The following is a 14,774-nucleotide window of genomic DNA, read 5'->3' on the forward strand; positions in this document are numbered from 1 at the left end:
ACAGGGTCACTCATGATCTGGATTTAGGGAATAATTTCAGCATCATTTATTTGAATTTCAGAAAAGCATTTGACTCAGTCCCACATGAGCGGTTACTTTATAAGTTGGAATAGGTTGGAATCATAGGGAAAATCCTTAGATGGATAGCTGGATGGCTTCAAGGCAGAAGATTATGATAAATAGTTATTCCTCATATTGGGTTGATGTAAGAAGTGGGGTTCCCCAAGGTTGCATATTAGGACTACTGTTGTTTTTGATTTTCATAAATGACATCGATGAAAGAATAGAGGGTGTGATGTCTAAATTTGCAGGTGATATAAAGATAGGTAGAGTTGTTAATAATCACTGCCAAGCAGAGCTTCTTCAGAGTGACCTGGATAGACTTCAGGGATGGTCAGAAAAATGGCACCTATGCTTTAATCCAGTAAAGTGTAAGGTATTACACCTGGGGAACAGTAACCCCAAAACTTGTACACTTTGTAGAGTTGAACTAAAGCCAGTAGTGGAGGGAAGGGACTTGGTTTGTTTTTTGGTTTTTAGGAGCATTAGCAACTAAAGCCATATTGCTCCGGGAATATGTGGTTGTCATTCCCTGACCTTTCCGCATCCTCCGTATTTGGTGGTGATGGGCTCGATCCCCGGTCTAATCAAGAAGCGTGTGCTACGCACTGCTGCTCCTTTCCACCTGGCTACGGAGGCGCCTAAAGGACTTGGGTGTTACAATACGGTCAGACATGAAGTTGTCCGAGCATTGTAGACAGGTTGCAAGGAAGGCCCATGGTGTCCTATTGATGATTTATCGAACATATGCTAGTAGAGAAAGGATGCCATAAATCCATTATATAAGACTATTGTTAAACCACACTTGGAATACTGTGTTCAAGTATGGAGACTGCACCTAAAGAAAGATGAGCTTCTTGAAAGGGTCCAGAGACTGGTAACTCGCCTGGTGAGATCGGCAAAAGGGCGTCCGTATGAAGAAATGCTTTGAATATACGGGTTGTTTGTTTGTTATTTGGTTTTTAGGAGCATTAGCAACTAAGGCCATATTTCTCCGGAATATGCGGTGGTCATTCCCTGACCTTTCCGCATCCTCCGTATTTGGTGGTGACGGGCTTGAACCCCAGTCTAATCAAGAAGCGTGTGCTATGCACTGCTGCTCCTTCCCACCTGGCTATGGAGGCGCCTATATGGGTTGTAGAACTTGGAAACTAGGCACCTAAGAGGAGACTTGATTGAGATGTTTAAGGCTCTGAAAGGCATAACTAAAATGAATGAGCACAAAATTTTCACTTTTATAAATGATTCTAGAACTAGAATCCATAAATTCAAGTTACGAGGGGGTTTAGACTGGACTGCAGGATGTTTTATTTTAGCCAGTGGGTTACTGGAATAAGTTGCCTATGTTGCCTAGGAATAAGTTGCCTAGGCAGAGGCTGACAGTTTGGGAAAATTCAATGGTCAGCTGGATGGTTACCTATGGGAGGAAGGAAATGCATAGATTGACTGTTTCATTTTTTTTTTTTTTTTTTTTTAATTATTATTTCTTCTTCTTTCTTTTTTCTTTTGGCTGGTGTAGTATAAGCCATAGGCTTCCTTGCGCCATGTGGGCATTACTAATATGTAAAAAAAAAAAAAAAGGTAAACTGCAGGATGAAAGCCTCCTCAGCAATTCATGTCGAGAGAACTGGCCCATAATCCTCCATGCTTTTCCAGTGGGGATTGGCAGATCGGCATATTTAGCAGTGAACGGGGCTTGAACCTTGGTCTACTCAAAGAGCGTATGCTACTGCACTCTTGCTCATGACCACTTGCCTACGGAGGGCTTCGTAATAATATGTATTAATCACAAAAAATTACAATATATTTTTTCCAAACATTTGGCAATACAACATGGTGACTTTTGTTTTCTTTAATTTCGAATTTTTGGTTAAGAGGGGCATATGCCCCCTCTGCCACTCCATGAATACTTACTAATGCGTCTGAAATGTAAGGAATTGTGTGCATCAGATAACTTGTTTTGATATAAATAATCCATTTATACTTTATTATCATTGTATTGTGTTTTTCAATATTTACTCTATTATCATTCTCTAATGTCCTTTAAATTTTAATGTTAACTTAATGTAGGGTAGAATTGTTTTAAAATGACCAGTTTATCTAGTTATTTTTAGTCCTTGTGGATACAAGTAAAGAACAATGTTGAAGTCAATTTTTTTTTGAGATTGGTCGAACATTATGAGCAACTCGTGTTATTAAGATTTCAACAGAAAAATTCACATTCTCTGGATGCATTTTGTTATTCCTTTTTCACCTAAAAATCTATTTCAAAGAGACTAAAATGTAGTAGAAAATTAAATTATACATTAATCACCATTCAGTTTATTAAATCAATACTGAAAATAAATGCCTTTTGTGATTAATCATTTTTCTGATTTGTTAAATTATATTATTCGTTCATTTAAAATAATTTGATCTTTTATTTTTAGACCACAAAAGGCTGATTTGATTAAAAGAATGAAAATAGTCAAAGATGAGCTGGAAAGTAAAGGTACATATACTTTAACAACTGAAGAACTACACTTTGGAGCTAAAATGGCATGGAGAAATGCTGCACGTTGTATTGGTCGGATTCAGTGGAGTAAATTAGAATTGAATGATTGCCGACATGTATGCAGTACCAAGGAGATGTTTGAGGCCCTCTGCAACCACATCCAATCTGCCACAAATGGAGGAAACTTGAAGTAAATAAAAATAATAGTTTAGAAATCCAGTGAATATTAACTTTGAAACATAAAAAGACAATTCCAAAAAATAATATATAGAGATTATTTTAATATTTAACCCTTAATCTTAGTAAGCATACCAAATTCAAATCCATTAGAAGGGGCTTGTGAATTTTAAACTATAAAATTTGCCAACTGTATATCATTTTTTGGGGGAGAAAAGTACATAGTTTAAAATGGGAAACTTAAAAAAATTTTCTTAATTTTGATAGTGTATATATATATATATAAAACGCTTAGGTATGTTGCCCAAATTTTCCAACTGCTAATTGTTGCCAGCACCCGTTCATGTGGTTCACCTTGCATGACCACCATACCGGGCATTCTGTATTAATCTTTGTACTAATATTTTTCAACTGAAGAAAGGCAACCTATGCCTGAAAGTTATCAATGTACATGTATTTTAACTGTTTATTTATCTGTCTTCAATTTTAATAAACCGTTCTAAGTTTTAAGAAGTGTTGAAATGGCTGAACAGTGTGTAAGAACTTTGAGAAAATGTAGAAGAAATGCTAATGAAACATTAGAGGAGAGATCTAATAGACTCTACAACTACAAAGACGGACAGAAAACATCAAAGAAAGAGCAAGATTGGAAATGAAAAGACGGGCAAAATGCTATAGACTAATCAAATAGAAGTACCGGATGTGAATAATCAATAAGCTGTAATTAATGTGGATGACCATGACATAGGAAATATGTGTTACAACTGTGAATATTGCAATGCAAGATATTGGGAACATGAGTTAAACACATCGAATAAATACACCAAATGCTATTGTGATGGAAAGATTTCACTTGACCCACTGTCTGAGAAACCTACTGTATTACGAGAGCTGCTTACAAGGGATACACATGAAGCAAATAACTACAGAGAACATATATTAGAGTACAACTCAGCAGTGACATTTGCATAAATAGGTGCAGAGATTAAATCACTGCCTGGAAATGGTCCATACTGTTTTAGAATACACGACCAGATTTACCATTTGGTCTTGCCGCTATATCCAAATGAGGCAAATAAGCCAGGATGTGGACAACTTTATATTTTTGATTCTGCTGAAGCAACAACAAAGCAGCTTGAAAAACAATCAAATTAAGGGTGTATGGCCAAAGTAATGCAACAATTGGATGAGATGCTGTGACGAGTTAACCCATTTGCTGAGTCATATAAACAAAGGCATCAAATAATCCAGGCCAATCCAGCAATGCCATAATCAGAAAGATGGCATATATTATGCCAGGTACAACTAGTATTATATAATAAGTTCAGAAAACATCAATAGAAACAAGTTCTGTTGTTCAAAATATAAATAAAAAAAAAACACCTTGTTAAGTTTCCATAGCAATGGTGCTTTCTGCTGTACACAATGCCATAAATATTTTACTGCTAAGCTTTTCCATTTAAAAAATAATTAATGATGAACAGTTAAAATGAATATCATACTGGAGGAATTCACACTGATGCAATTCTAACAGATATTTAACTTTTTCTGTTTTTGTTATACAGAATACACTAGGGTAAGAGCTAAATAGGGATACTGTGGGGATAGACAATATAAGTACAATCCCCTTCACTGCTAAGAATGAACAGAAGTTAAAACTTTACGGGGAAGCTAAATTTTTATTTAAAAATATATAAATTCAATTAAAAAAATATATATATATAAATAAATAGGTTTGTAATAGAATTAAGAGAAGTTTACCTCAATGGGTTGCAGGAAAATGTAAAAAATAAAAGATTAAAGTTATAACTGATGAGGAATGACAGCAATATTTAGGAAAACTTACTATCGCAATAAGTTTGCAAACTTATAAAAAGTCACAGACATTTAGGTTTCCTATATGGCAGTGATATATGAAATAGCATTAGTTGAGGCATATGATGCAAGAAAGCAAGCTTATGCAGCATCAGCCAAAAAAATTAAAAAATAATAGTAATGGTTGTTATCAGGGATTTTTTTTTTTTTTTTTTTTTTTTGCTGGAACATGCCAAAATGATGTTCCAGAAATTAAAGAGAAATAAAAATTTAAAAAAAAAAATCGTAAAATATTCTTTTAGCGGCATGGGGTGCAGGTATATCAAGAACAAAAAATTGGTGAAATAATGAGCACTTAGACCTGGGTGGAGACCTGGGTAATCTGCCGTTAATTTCTTAAAGAATTACAGATCATTCTCATATGTTTTATGGTACTTCCTGTACCACTTCTTCAGTGATACAGAAAGTATCACAAAACGACTGAGAATAATTTGTAATTCTTTAAGAAATTAAAGGCAGATATACTCCATGCAGATGTTCATTATTTTGCCAATTTCCAGTTCAAAAAAATCATATCATATATTTAAAACAAAAAAAAAATGTATTTATTATTATTAATGCCTCTGGCACATGACTAATAAATTCAGATGTGATTGATATGAGGATTCCTATCCAAAACTGCATTCCATTATAACAATGAAGCAAAACTTGGGAAATGAAGCAAACCTAGATGAATTTTTCTCCTTTCTAAAGAAGATAAGGATGTTCTCTCACCTTTAAAAATTTGCAAACTTGAAACTATTATATTAATAATTTGAAAGCCACAATATGGCCACTGTAGCCCTCATGCCAAAACTTCAACAACAGCTTTTGGCGTGTAGTACATCAGCAGAGTTAATCTAGATACACAGCTTGACTTTGTAACTAAACTATTGAAGCATTCACCAATCACAACACTTAATAATTAAAATGCTTGATAAAACCATGACATATCCAAGACCATCATGCAGTCATTGACATAAACAGTAAAAAAAGAAATTGCAATAAGAAATATGATAACATGCTTTTATTAAAGGCCTGACGTAGCCCGGTGGTCAGGAGCGAGAGTGCAAAGCATGCGTTCCTTGAGTGGACCGGGGTTCAAGCCCATGACTATTAAATACGATAAATATTTGTATTCACGATTTATTGTAAACTCTACTGACTTGGTTGTCATGCCAGAGTATAAACAGAAAATTTATTTATTTATTATGGAAATCTTTATAAAACACTTTTGAATAAATAAATAATACCCATTAAATTAATTTTATTAATTATTTTGTCTAATTTACTATTCTTCTGTATTTGAAATATCAAATTAGCTGGTATGATGCCATTATTTAAAAGCATCACTGGGAAATGAGATCGTACAGTTTATTGTGCAAGTGCAGTATTACTGAAGTCATTTGTGTTACCTCCTATCCTAGTTGCCACCTGGGCTTTTGCCCATATGCAACTAGTTCTCAGCTGTGAATGTATCTTTAACCATTACTAGGTTAGTTGTTAGTTATGTTATACAACTCATTTTATTCAACTCAATAACATAGTGATAGCAGTGACCTTTAGCCTCTCTATGTGGATGGCATCTCCACCCCCACAAGTTTCTGTCCCCACGGTGAGGAGGTAGGTCGCCCTATCTAGCAATTTTATCGAAGCCTGAAAACATCCTTGACATATTTTGTTAATTCAACAAAATAATTGTACTGTAAACGTTCCCCCAAGTTTTCCTGGGTGAGAGCAAGTGTCACTTGCACCAGCCTGGCTCTGAGATCAGTATAATTTGGACAATCCAACAAGATGTGAAGACCAGTCTCTGGCTCTCCACAAAAGCATAGATCTGAGGTTACCAGATCTATGCTCAAGCCATGTCTGGTCAGGACACAGCAGAGAGCCAGACCAAACTGGAGCCAAGGCATTCACCGGCTCACGGTATGAAAGCAAATAATTGCCGTCCCTTGTCAGGGTGGTCCATTGGTTCTGCCATATGAACTGAAGCTCATCATTTATCCTCCTCTGCTCCACTATTATATTTCTGGCATCATCCGCTGGGCACAACCAGATGCCAAACCCCATTCAGGGAATCCCCTCCCTCTTCAAGTCATACCTCATATATGATCTTGCAACCAGCAAATCTATCAGGATCTTACTTGCCAATACACAAAATGCATTGGTGGAAACAGTTCTTCATGTTCAGGTTATGCCAAGAAGAGAAGACCTCTGTGCAGAGAGAAGGATCCAACAGACGTGGGAATTCTCGGCCCTCCCTCCCCAAGTTCCAGCCGTGTAAGTCAGGATTGGGACTAAGATGTTATGATAAAGGAGATAGAGGGCTGCTCCCTACTGCCCCAATCCACACGGATGACTTGCTGAAGCCTGGCATATGTCCCCTTCACCCTCTCCCAAAAGTGCCTGGCATGTCAGCCTCTCCTCAAGGCACACCCCTAGGTACATCACCTTGTGGATGACTCTAAGAACTAAGACAAAGTATTACTGAAGTATCAAATAAAGGAAAAGGCAACTTTATTAAATATGCTGCAGCAAAGTGAGAGTGCAGGGCGAGCGGCAAAAGTAACTAGCAGTGAAAATGAAAAAATATTTTTCTTGAGATCTCACCAAAAAAAAGTCATTCAGATGTTTAAAGACATTATAAAACCCACCAAATTCGAAAATTTGGCACCATGATTTTCTAAAATATTATTTTGAGGAGAAACCCCTTTCTTTCCTAGGGGAACTTCCTCAGTATTCCAGAAGTTTATATTTTACAAAAAAGAAAAAAGAAAACTGTGGTTGTTGGACTATATTTCAGTACAGGATTTGAAATACTGTAATCTCAAAATTGTATTCAGCTTTTCCAATTGTTCTTTTTCACTATAAAATCAAAAGCTTGCCCAAGACAGATAAACTGAGAGAGAAAATGTATACCGCTGGTACACAGCATACTCCAGGGCACCATTGTTCTCCCACAATCATGTTAAAATACAGCCATTTGGACATAAAAATTAGTTATTTACAAAATTTATACTCCTACTGAAGAAACCATAAAGAGAGGGATAATAGCAGACTTTTTTTTTTTTTTTTTTGTAATATGCAAAGTTCTAAATTCATATTAAATGCATTCACCCTACCCATCAAAGCATGCTTTTATAATATCACTCTCCACCATGATTTTTACCCCACTAATATTTGCTGTTTGTCAGCATAGATTTTTAAAATTTTTAGGCATAAATTTCGAAAACCTTAACTTTCCAGATATTGATCAGATTGTGCAGGTTGGTCACTCATAGTAACAAGACTTTTGTGCATTTATTGGATAAGTGTTTTCTACACCAATATATAGAAGCAATGAGAGAAGGAAATGCTCTTCATCTGATTATTAGCAGTGACCCTTCATGCATTAACAATCTACGGATAAAAACCCCACTAGAGGGCAGTCGTCATAGTGTATCGATGTGGGATTTACTTAAAGATATGACTATAAGGGCAAAAAAAGGGATGGATTTCAGGTTTTGTGAAGGTAACTACATTAGTCTCAGACAGTTTTTAAATTGTACGCAGTGGGACCAACTGATGAAATTACCAACAGCAAATTTTAAACGAGAAGCAGTCAATGACATATTCATAAAACCTACTAGGCTTTTTATACCAACTAAAAGATACTGTTCAAGATTAGACTTAAATAGCCAGTCAGATATACTTATGAGACTCGTGGGCAAAGAAAGAGAAGAAGAAGAAGAAGAATGCATGGGATTCATGTAAATTATCAGGTAAAGATACAAAAGCCTAGAGATAGATATAAACTATTCTGCAATAAAGGAGAGCTAAGGAAGATTATGAGAAGCCTCTCAAAGAATGCAAAGATAAACAACCAAGCCTTCTTTACTTAGGTAAACACTAGAAGGAAGGGGAAGAATGACATTGGTCTATTAGAAATGACTGATTTAATTGTTGATGATTCTGCTCAGGTTGCTGACTAACTGAATGGATACGTTTAATTCTAAATTTACACAAGAGGAATTTTTTTAGGGATAGATAGGGATGCGAGAATTGTATCAAATTCTAAAGGAGTTGAATGATAACAGAAAGGAACGTGCAAGAGTAATTGTTGAAGCTAAATGTAAAAAAGGCACCTAGGGTGGATGGAATCTATTCAATTATATTAAGGGAGGCAGCAAAAGGGGTAAGCAAAGGGGTTTAGCCATAATTATGAGGGCATCCTTGGATTCAAGTGAAGTCCATATGGACTGGGGATGTGCAGATGTATACCCAGTTCACAAAGCCTGATCAAAGGAGTAATTACAAATCCATTATGTTCCAGGGCAAATAATGGAGTTAACTGGTAAAGAAGTAACGCAGGACCATGTGGACAGGAGTGCACTTATGCTGTAATCACAGCATGGATTTGTTAAGTAGTAATCTTGTCTGATGAATCTGATTGGATACTACACTGCTCAGCAAAATTAACAAAACATGTAGAAAACATGGTGTAACTCATGCAGCTTGCATGAAGTGGGACAAAATTTTGTATGGTGGTGTACCATAGAATAGCAATGAAATGAGAAGATAGCAAGAAACTTCAGACAGGTATAAGTGATATTTATAGTTGTATAAGAATTGCCAATAAGATCACATTACAGAAGTCTATACAAAATGCTCAAAATATGGTCACATGACATGAGTACAGCATATGATCCCCTCCAACAGCTAAACAGGCCTGATAGTGGTGAACTATACTCAACATAAGGGTATATACAAGATCCTGTGGCAACAAATCCCATTCTCCCACCAGACCTCAGCTCACCAAGTGACTGAGGAGTTGACTATCAGCATGAAATGCAATGCCCAAGGGTGTCCCACACATTTTCGATTAGGTTTAATTCTGATAATCATGCACTCATTGGATATCTTCAGGTCCACCACTTGAGCTCTATGTGCAGTAGCATTGTCATGATAGAAAAGAAAAACTGGACCAACCACACGCCCCTAAAAGGTTGCACATAGGGTTCAAGAATCTGTTCTCTTGCTGTTGGAGCCAAATAGTTATGTTCTGTTAATGTAGCCCTTGAATTGCCTTAGCCAGCTCTTCTTGTAATGGTTCCTGTCTCTTGAAACTGCTTCCATAGTGCCTAGATGCTACTGCATGACACATTAAGCCAACATACCACCTCTGCCTGTTACTGTCCAGCAGCATGCATGGCATCTCAAAGAGTCATCTAAATGACAATGACTTGCTAACCTGAGTACTGGAAATGTGACTATCCCACTGAGAGAGACAAAATATGGAAATAAAGTGATGTGGTTGCAACCTGTGTTTTTATAGGCATAAATAGTATGCATAATGTGCAGCCCTGTAAGGTATTAGATCAATTTCTATTGGATATTCGGAATTTGCATACCAGGATGCCTGTTATATTAAATAGTCTCCTTCAGTGACGCTGTTCACAATAAAATATTCATGAAATAACATTTTGTTCTATAAATTCTGTTGAGCAGTGTATGACATAGTAACAATACAACTTAATGCAAAAAATAATTTTGATATCATATACTTAAAATTAAAAAAAGCTTTTAATACTGGTGTACATAAAGTACTATATAAATTTGAGCAGTGTGGTATTGGGCAAGTTATTGCTATGGATAAAGAAATGGTCGAATGGGAGAAGACAGAATGGTTATTAATGGGTACTGCTCTTCTTGGATTAATGTTATTAGTCAAATTCCCCAGGGTTCAGTATTGAGTCCATTATCGTTTTTAATAGTTATTAATGATACTGATGAAGGCATATCAGGCTTAATGTCTAAGTCAGCAGATGATTAAAAGGTTGGCAGGGTAGTTAATCACAGTAATCAGGGGAGTGCTACTGCAACAAGGTCTAGACAAATCAGGCAGATAGGCCGAGAAGTGGCAATTGAAGTTTAACATTGACAAACAGGCAGCATTAATCCTAGCATAATCTAGCAACTGTGTTGTACCACACTCAGAGCAGTGAAGAATGAAATAAGACACAGATGATTGTGTAGTCAGGTATAAAGTTCTCTGAGCAGTGCAGACAGGCTGCCAAGGCACCTTGTGGGGTTTTTTCAAGGATATACAGGAATTTTGATAGCAGTGATAAGGAGGTGCTTATCCCATTGTATAAAGCAATGATCAGGCCACCTTGTGAGTACTGCATACAGGTTTGGGGGCCTCATTTTAAGAAGGATATAGAGCTGTTGGAACAGGTGCAAAGAAGGAAATGAGATTGGTGAGGGAACAAAGGGATGCTCTTACCAGGAAATGTCAGTTCTAAAAAGTGCAGTGTCTGGAGACCTGGAACTTGTGAGGTGATCCAGTTGGGGTGTTTAAGGCTATGAATGGATTAAGTAAGCTAGCTCAGTGCCAATGAAATTCTTCCTCTTGTTCAGACTACACACATGATGGGGTCTAATTGAGGAAAAATGATTTCATGTCAGATGCGTAGAAATTTGCCTTCAGCCAGCAACTAGTTGATTGTTGGAACAAACTTCCACCTAGCATTGTGGAGGTGGGTAGTTTGAATATATTTAAGGAAGAACAAAAGAGATTGTTAGAGGGGATAGGCAAATGATATGGTAAGCTAGTTTTTTTATTTTTTTTGATGGTGCTGTTTAAGCTTGCTTTCTTGCATCATATGGCACTAGTAATAGTAACTGATATGCATAATCATATGATTACTTAGTAAAATATTTCTTTCTGTTTATAAGTATAACTACAAAGCTTACTAATAACTAGAGAAAAACTATCTGTATATACTGATATTTTGTATGTATAGTATATGCTTCTTTCACAAGACTTATGCCTATTATTATTTTTCATGCATAGCTCTTATTCACTAGTCTTATGAATTCATGTCTCCTATTTAAACACAAATAACAAAAAGCATTTTCTAAATGCATTTTGAAAATGCTGAAATTAAAGACTGTTTTGATGCAATTTTTACTCCTTAAGATTTTATTATAATCTTTTCATGATTTCAATATGAAAAGGTCATATCGAAATCTCTAATCATTAAAAGTGGCATTGGAAACTTCTGTGACATAATAATACTTGCCACTCCACTCTTGATTTTTGTTGTTTTTCCATAATTTAGTTTATTATATGTAAAACCTGGTTTGTTTTTTTGTTTTTTTTAGGTCAATGATTACAGTATTTCCTGCTCGCCAGCCTGACCAGGAGGATTTCCGAATATGGAATCCCCAATTGATAGGTTACGCAGGTTATGTATTACTAGATGGATCTGTAATTGGTGATCCAACGAAAACAGAATTTACAAGGGTAATTTTATTATGCATCAAAGCAGTACTTCTTGACTTTTATTCATGTGGTTACATTTCCAGATGTTATCCAGACTCTCATCTTTCACTTAAGGCCATTCCCTTATGGAAATTGATCTTAAGTGTAATATAGCCATAAGGAAATGATTTTCTAAATTTTAATCACACCACCCTACTTTAGTGAAATTTTCATTGTGTTCCATTCAAGTAATTTTCTTAAATAACAGTATATTTACAATTTTACTAAGCTATTTTTATGTGTGACTGCATTGAAAGCCTCTAAATGTTGAGTATGATAATCAGCCCATGCAGTCACTTAAATTAGAATGAAAAAGAATGTTTACTTTAAAACAAATTTTTATGTGTGTTTTACTCTTAGAAAAAGTTGCATTGTATGGATGGGAAGTATATTCCACAGTTTGGAAACCACTGAATTAGTGAAAGCAATACATATATTAATTTCTATAACAGTTTCAGTTTATTTGGTAAAAATTCGGAAATTTTTCCAATATGCTAAACCATTTGGCATGGCCAAGTTTAAGAGTTAACTGCATTAAAATTATTATATTTTTATTTGTCATAAATTTGTTTATAAGAAAATTTATTCAAATTGCTTTCAAACTGATAAATTCAATGAGTTCTAGGGAATTAAGTAATCTAGGGGTTTTGTTGAAGGGGAGAGAGAGAGAGATAAAAAAAAATGCTGTTGCTTATTCTGATAACATTTATTTATTTAAATGTAAAACAGGACTTTCAAACATTTTTTAAAAGGCAAACCGACAACTAAAATAAGCACGCCACTTACTCATCACCATTAGTAACAGGTGTATTTCTTTTTTTGTTGGTAGAGATGCCTGTACCAACATTCAAATCTTTCCTGATTAGGCCAATAAAATTCAATGTGGAGTCCAGAAACATCACTGATTATTAAGTAGTTATATTGTGTGGGAGTTCAGCTTACTTACTGTAATACTTTGTACACAAAATTCACTTGATGATAACAATTCATATTTTTAATTAGTGTTATTCATATTTCAAATTAATTCAACATAAGCATTTGTTTGAAAAGAATGGAAATTACAATTAGGAAAACAATGAAAGTAATAGCACTTCAGCATTCAATTTCAATGCTACTGTTTGACTCCATGAGACATTTTTATCCCTTTATTTTTTTAATAAAATACAATTGAAGTTGACTCCACTTTAACCACTTTTATCATATTTTTCATTGCATAAAAAATATTTAGACTTTTAACTAGCTAATAAAGCTAGTATTGAAAGCATAATTTGTTACCAATATGCAAAATAACTTTGTAAATATCACGAATTACAAACAGGAAATACTTAAAAGTAGAAGAAATTTTTGTGATTGTATTTGTAATTTTAATTTTTTGTAATTTTAAAAATTAAAATTTTTTATTTCTGATGCAATAATGTAATGTAATGTACATCATAAAATAATGTAAATTTAGTTGTAAATTATGTAAGTATTATATCAGTATGTTTAATATCTATTAAATTCAATGGTAATATATTTTGTTTCCATGCTAAAATATTTTTATGACAAAAGACTTGTCATTATGTAAAATGCATTTTCTCACTAGATTTGCCAAAGGTTAGGATGGGAAGGTAAAGGAGGAAGATTTGATATCCTTCCATGGATACTTTCTGCACCTGGTGAAGGACCCAAGCTATATGTTATCCCTGAAGAGCTTGTATTACGTGTCAAGCTAGAACATCCCAAATATTCATGGTTTGCCGAAATGGGACTAGAATGGTATGTTCTACCTGCCGTATCTGATATGTTGTTTGATGTTGGAGGTATAGAGTTTCCTGCAGCACCCTTTAATGGCTGGTATATGGGCACAGAGATTGGTGCAAGAGATCTGTGTGATCCTCAACGATACAATATTACCAAGGTACATTAATTTTTTGCACAATATTCCTTTAAATTTGCTTATCTTTCAAATAATATCTTTAAAACAGTTTAACAAATTATTTTATTAATTTAAAACATCTAAATGGGTAGAGCTAATATAATACAAATCATATGATACAAAACAAATGAGTTTAGTTAAATGGGTTTAAAGTTCATCATTAGCTGGATGTTATTTGGTTACTCGAGCAGTCTCAATGTACCCGAGACAGTATATGTGAAAATTCCAGTAGGATAGCAGTTTCTAAGGTACCCTATTGTCACTGGTCCCATACCACATTCAAAGTTATATAAATCTCTTGTCTTGTCCATTCTTACACTGAATAGCCACTTTATTAGATACAGCTAACCTTTTGTGAAATGAGCACTCCTTCAGTAACAGCTTCATATGTTCTTGCCTTGAAATATAAAGCTAGTGGGCAGATATGCATGGATACTATGTACATGCAATTCAGTGCAAGAATGGATAAGGCAAAAGATTTAAATAACTTTGAATGTGCTATGGTAGTCAGTGCCAGAAACACCAGTATGGGTATCTTGGAAACTGCTATTCTGCTGAGATTTTCACGTATATTACTGTCTCAGGTATATCGAGACTGGTCAGGTAATCAAAAAAACATCCAGCTAATGATGAGCCTATGTTTGAAAAAAAGCTCATTTAAGAGGCCAAAACATGGCCTCTTGATTGTAACAAAACTTGTGCAGGGTAACAGAAAGGCTACAGTTAGTCAAATAACAATTCAATACAACAGTAATAATCAAAGAGGCATTTCGCAATTCACAACCTGTACCTTGTCACAGATGGAGTATTGCAGCCAACAAATGACTCAGGTTCTCCTCTGTCAGCAAAAACAAAAAGGTACAGTTGCAGTGGGCAGTTGACTTGGCATGGTTGTTAGAATATGGGGGATGTTTGTGAACCTTGTTGAGGGAGCAAAATTTGTAGCCTTGTTTAATGTATCA

At 35.1% G+C, this 14,774-nt stretch overlaps 1 protein-coding gene across 1 annotated transcript in view; it reads left to right on the forward strand.

Moving 5' to 3' along the window:
- LOC150085834 (nitric oxide synthase, inducible-like) overlaps positions 1-14,774 on the forward strand; it is a 137,793-nt gene that overhangs the window by 22,338 nt on the left and 100,681 nt on the right. The window contains exons 3-5 of the mRNA XM_090374711.1: positions 2,490-2,744; positions 11,735-11,876; positions 13,480-13,794. Coding sequence (XP_090230837.1) covers positions 2,490-2,744; positions 11,735-11,876; positions 13,480-13,794 — 712 coding nt within the window. The remainder of the gene's footprint in view (positions 1-2,489; positions 2,745-11,734; positions 11,877-13,479; positions 13,795-14,774) is intronic.

Source organism: Mastigoproctus giganteus, chromosome 5, assembly GCF_048544385.1.
Source record: "Mastigoproctus giganteus isolate SK-2022 chromosome 5, ASM4854438v1, whole genome shotgun sequence".
Taxonomy (NCBI): Eukaryota; Metazoa; Arthropoda; class Arachnida; order Uropygi; family Thelyphonidae; genus Mastigoproctus; species Mastigoproctus giganteus.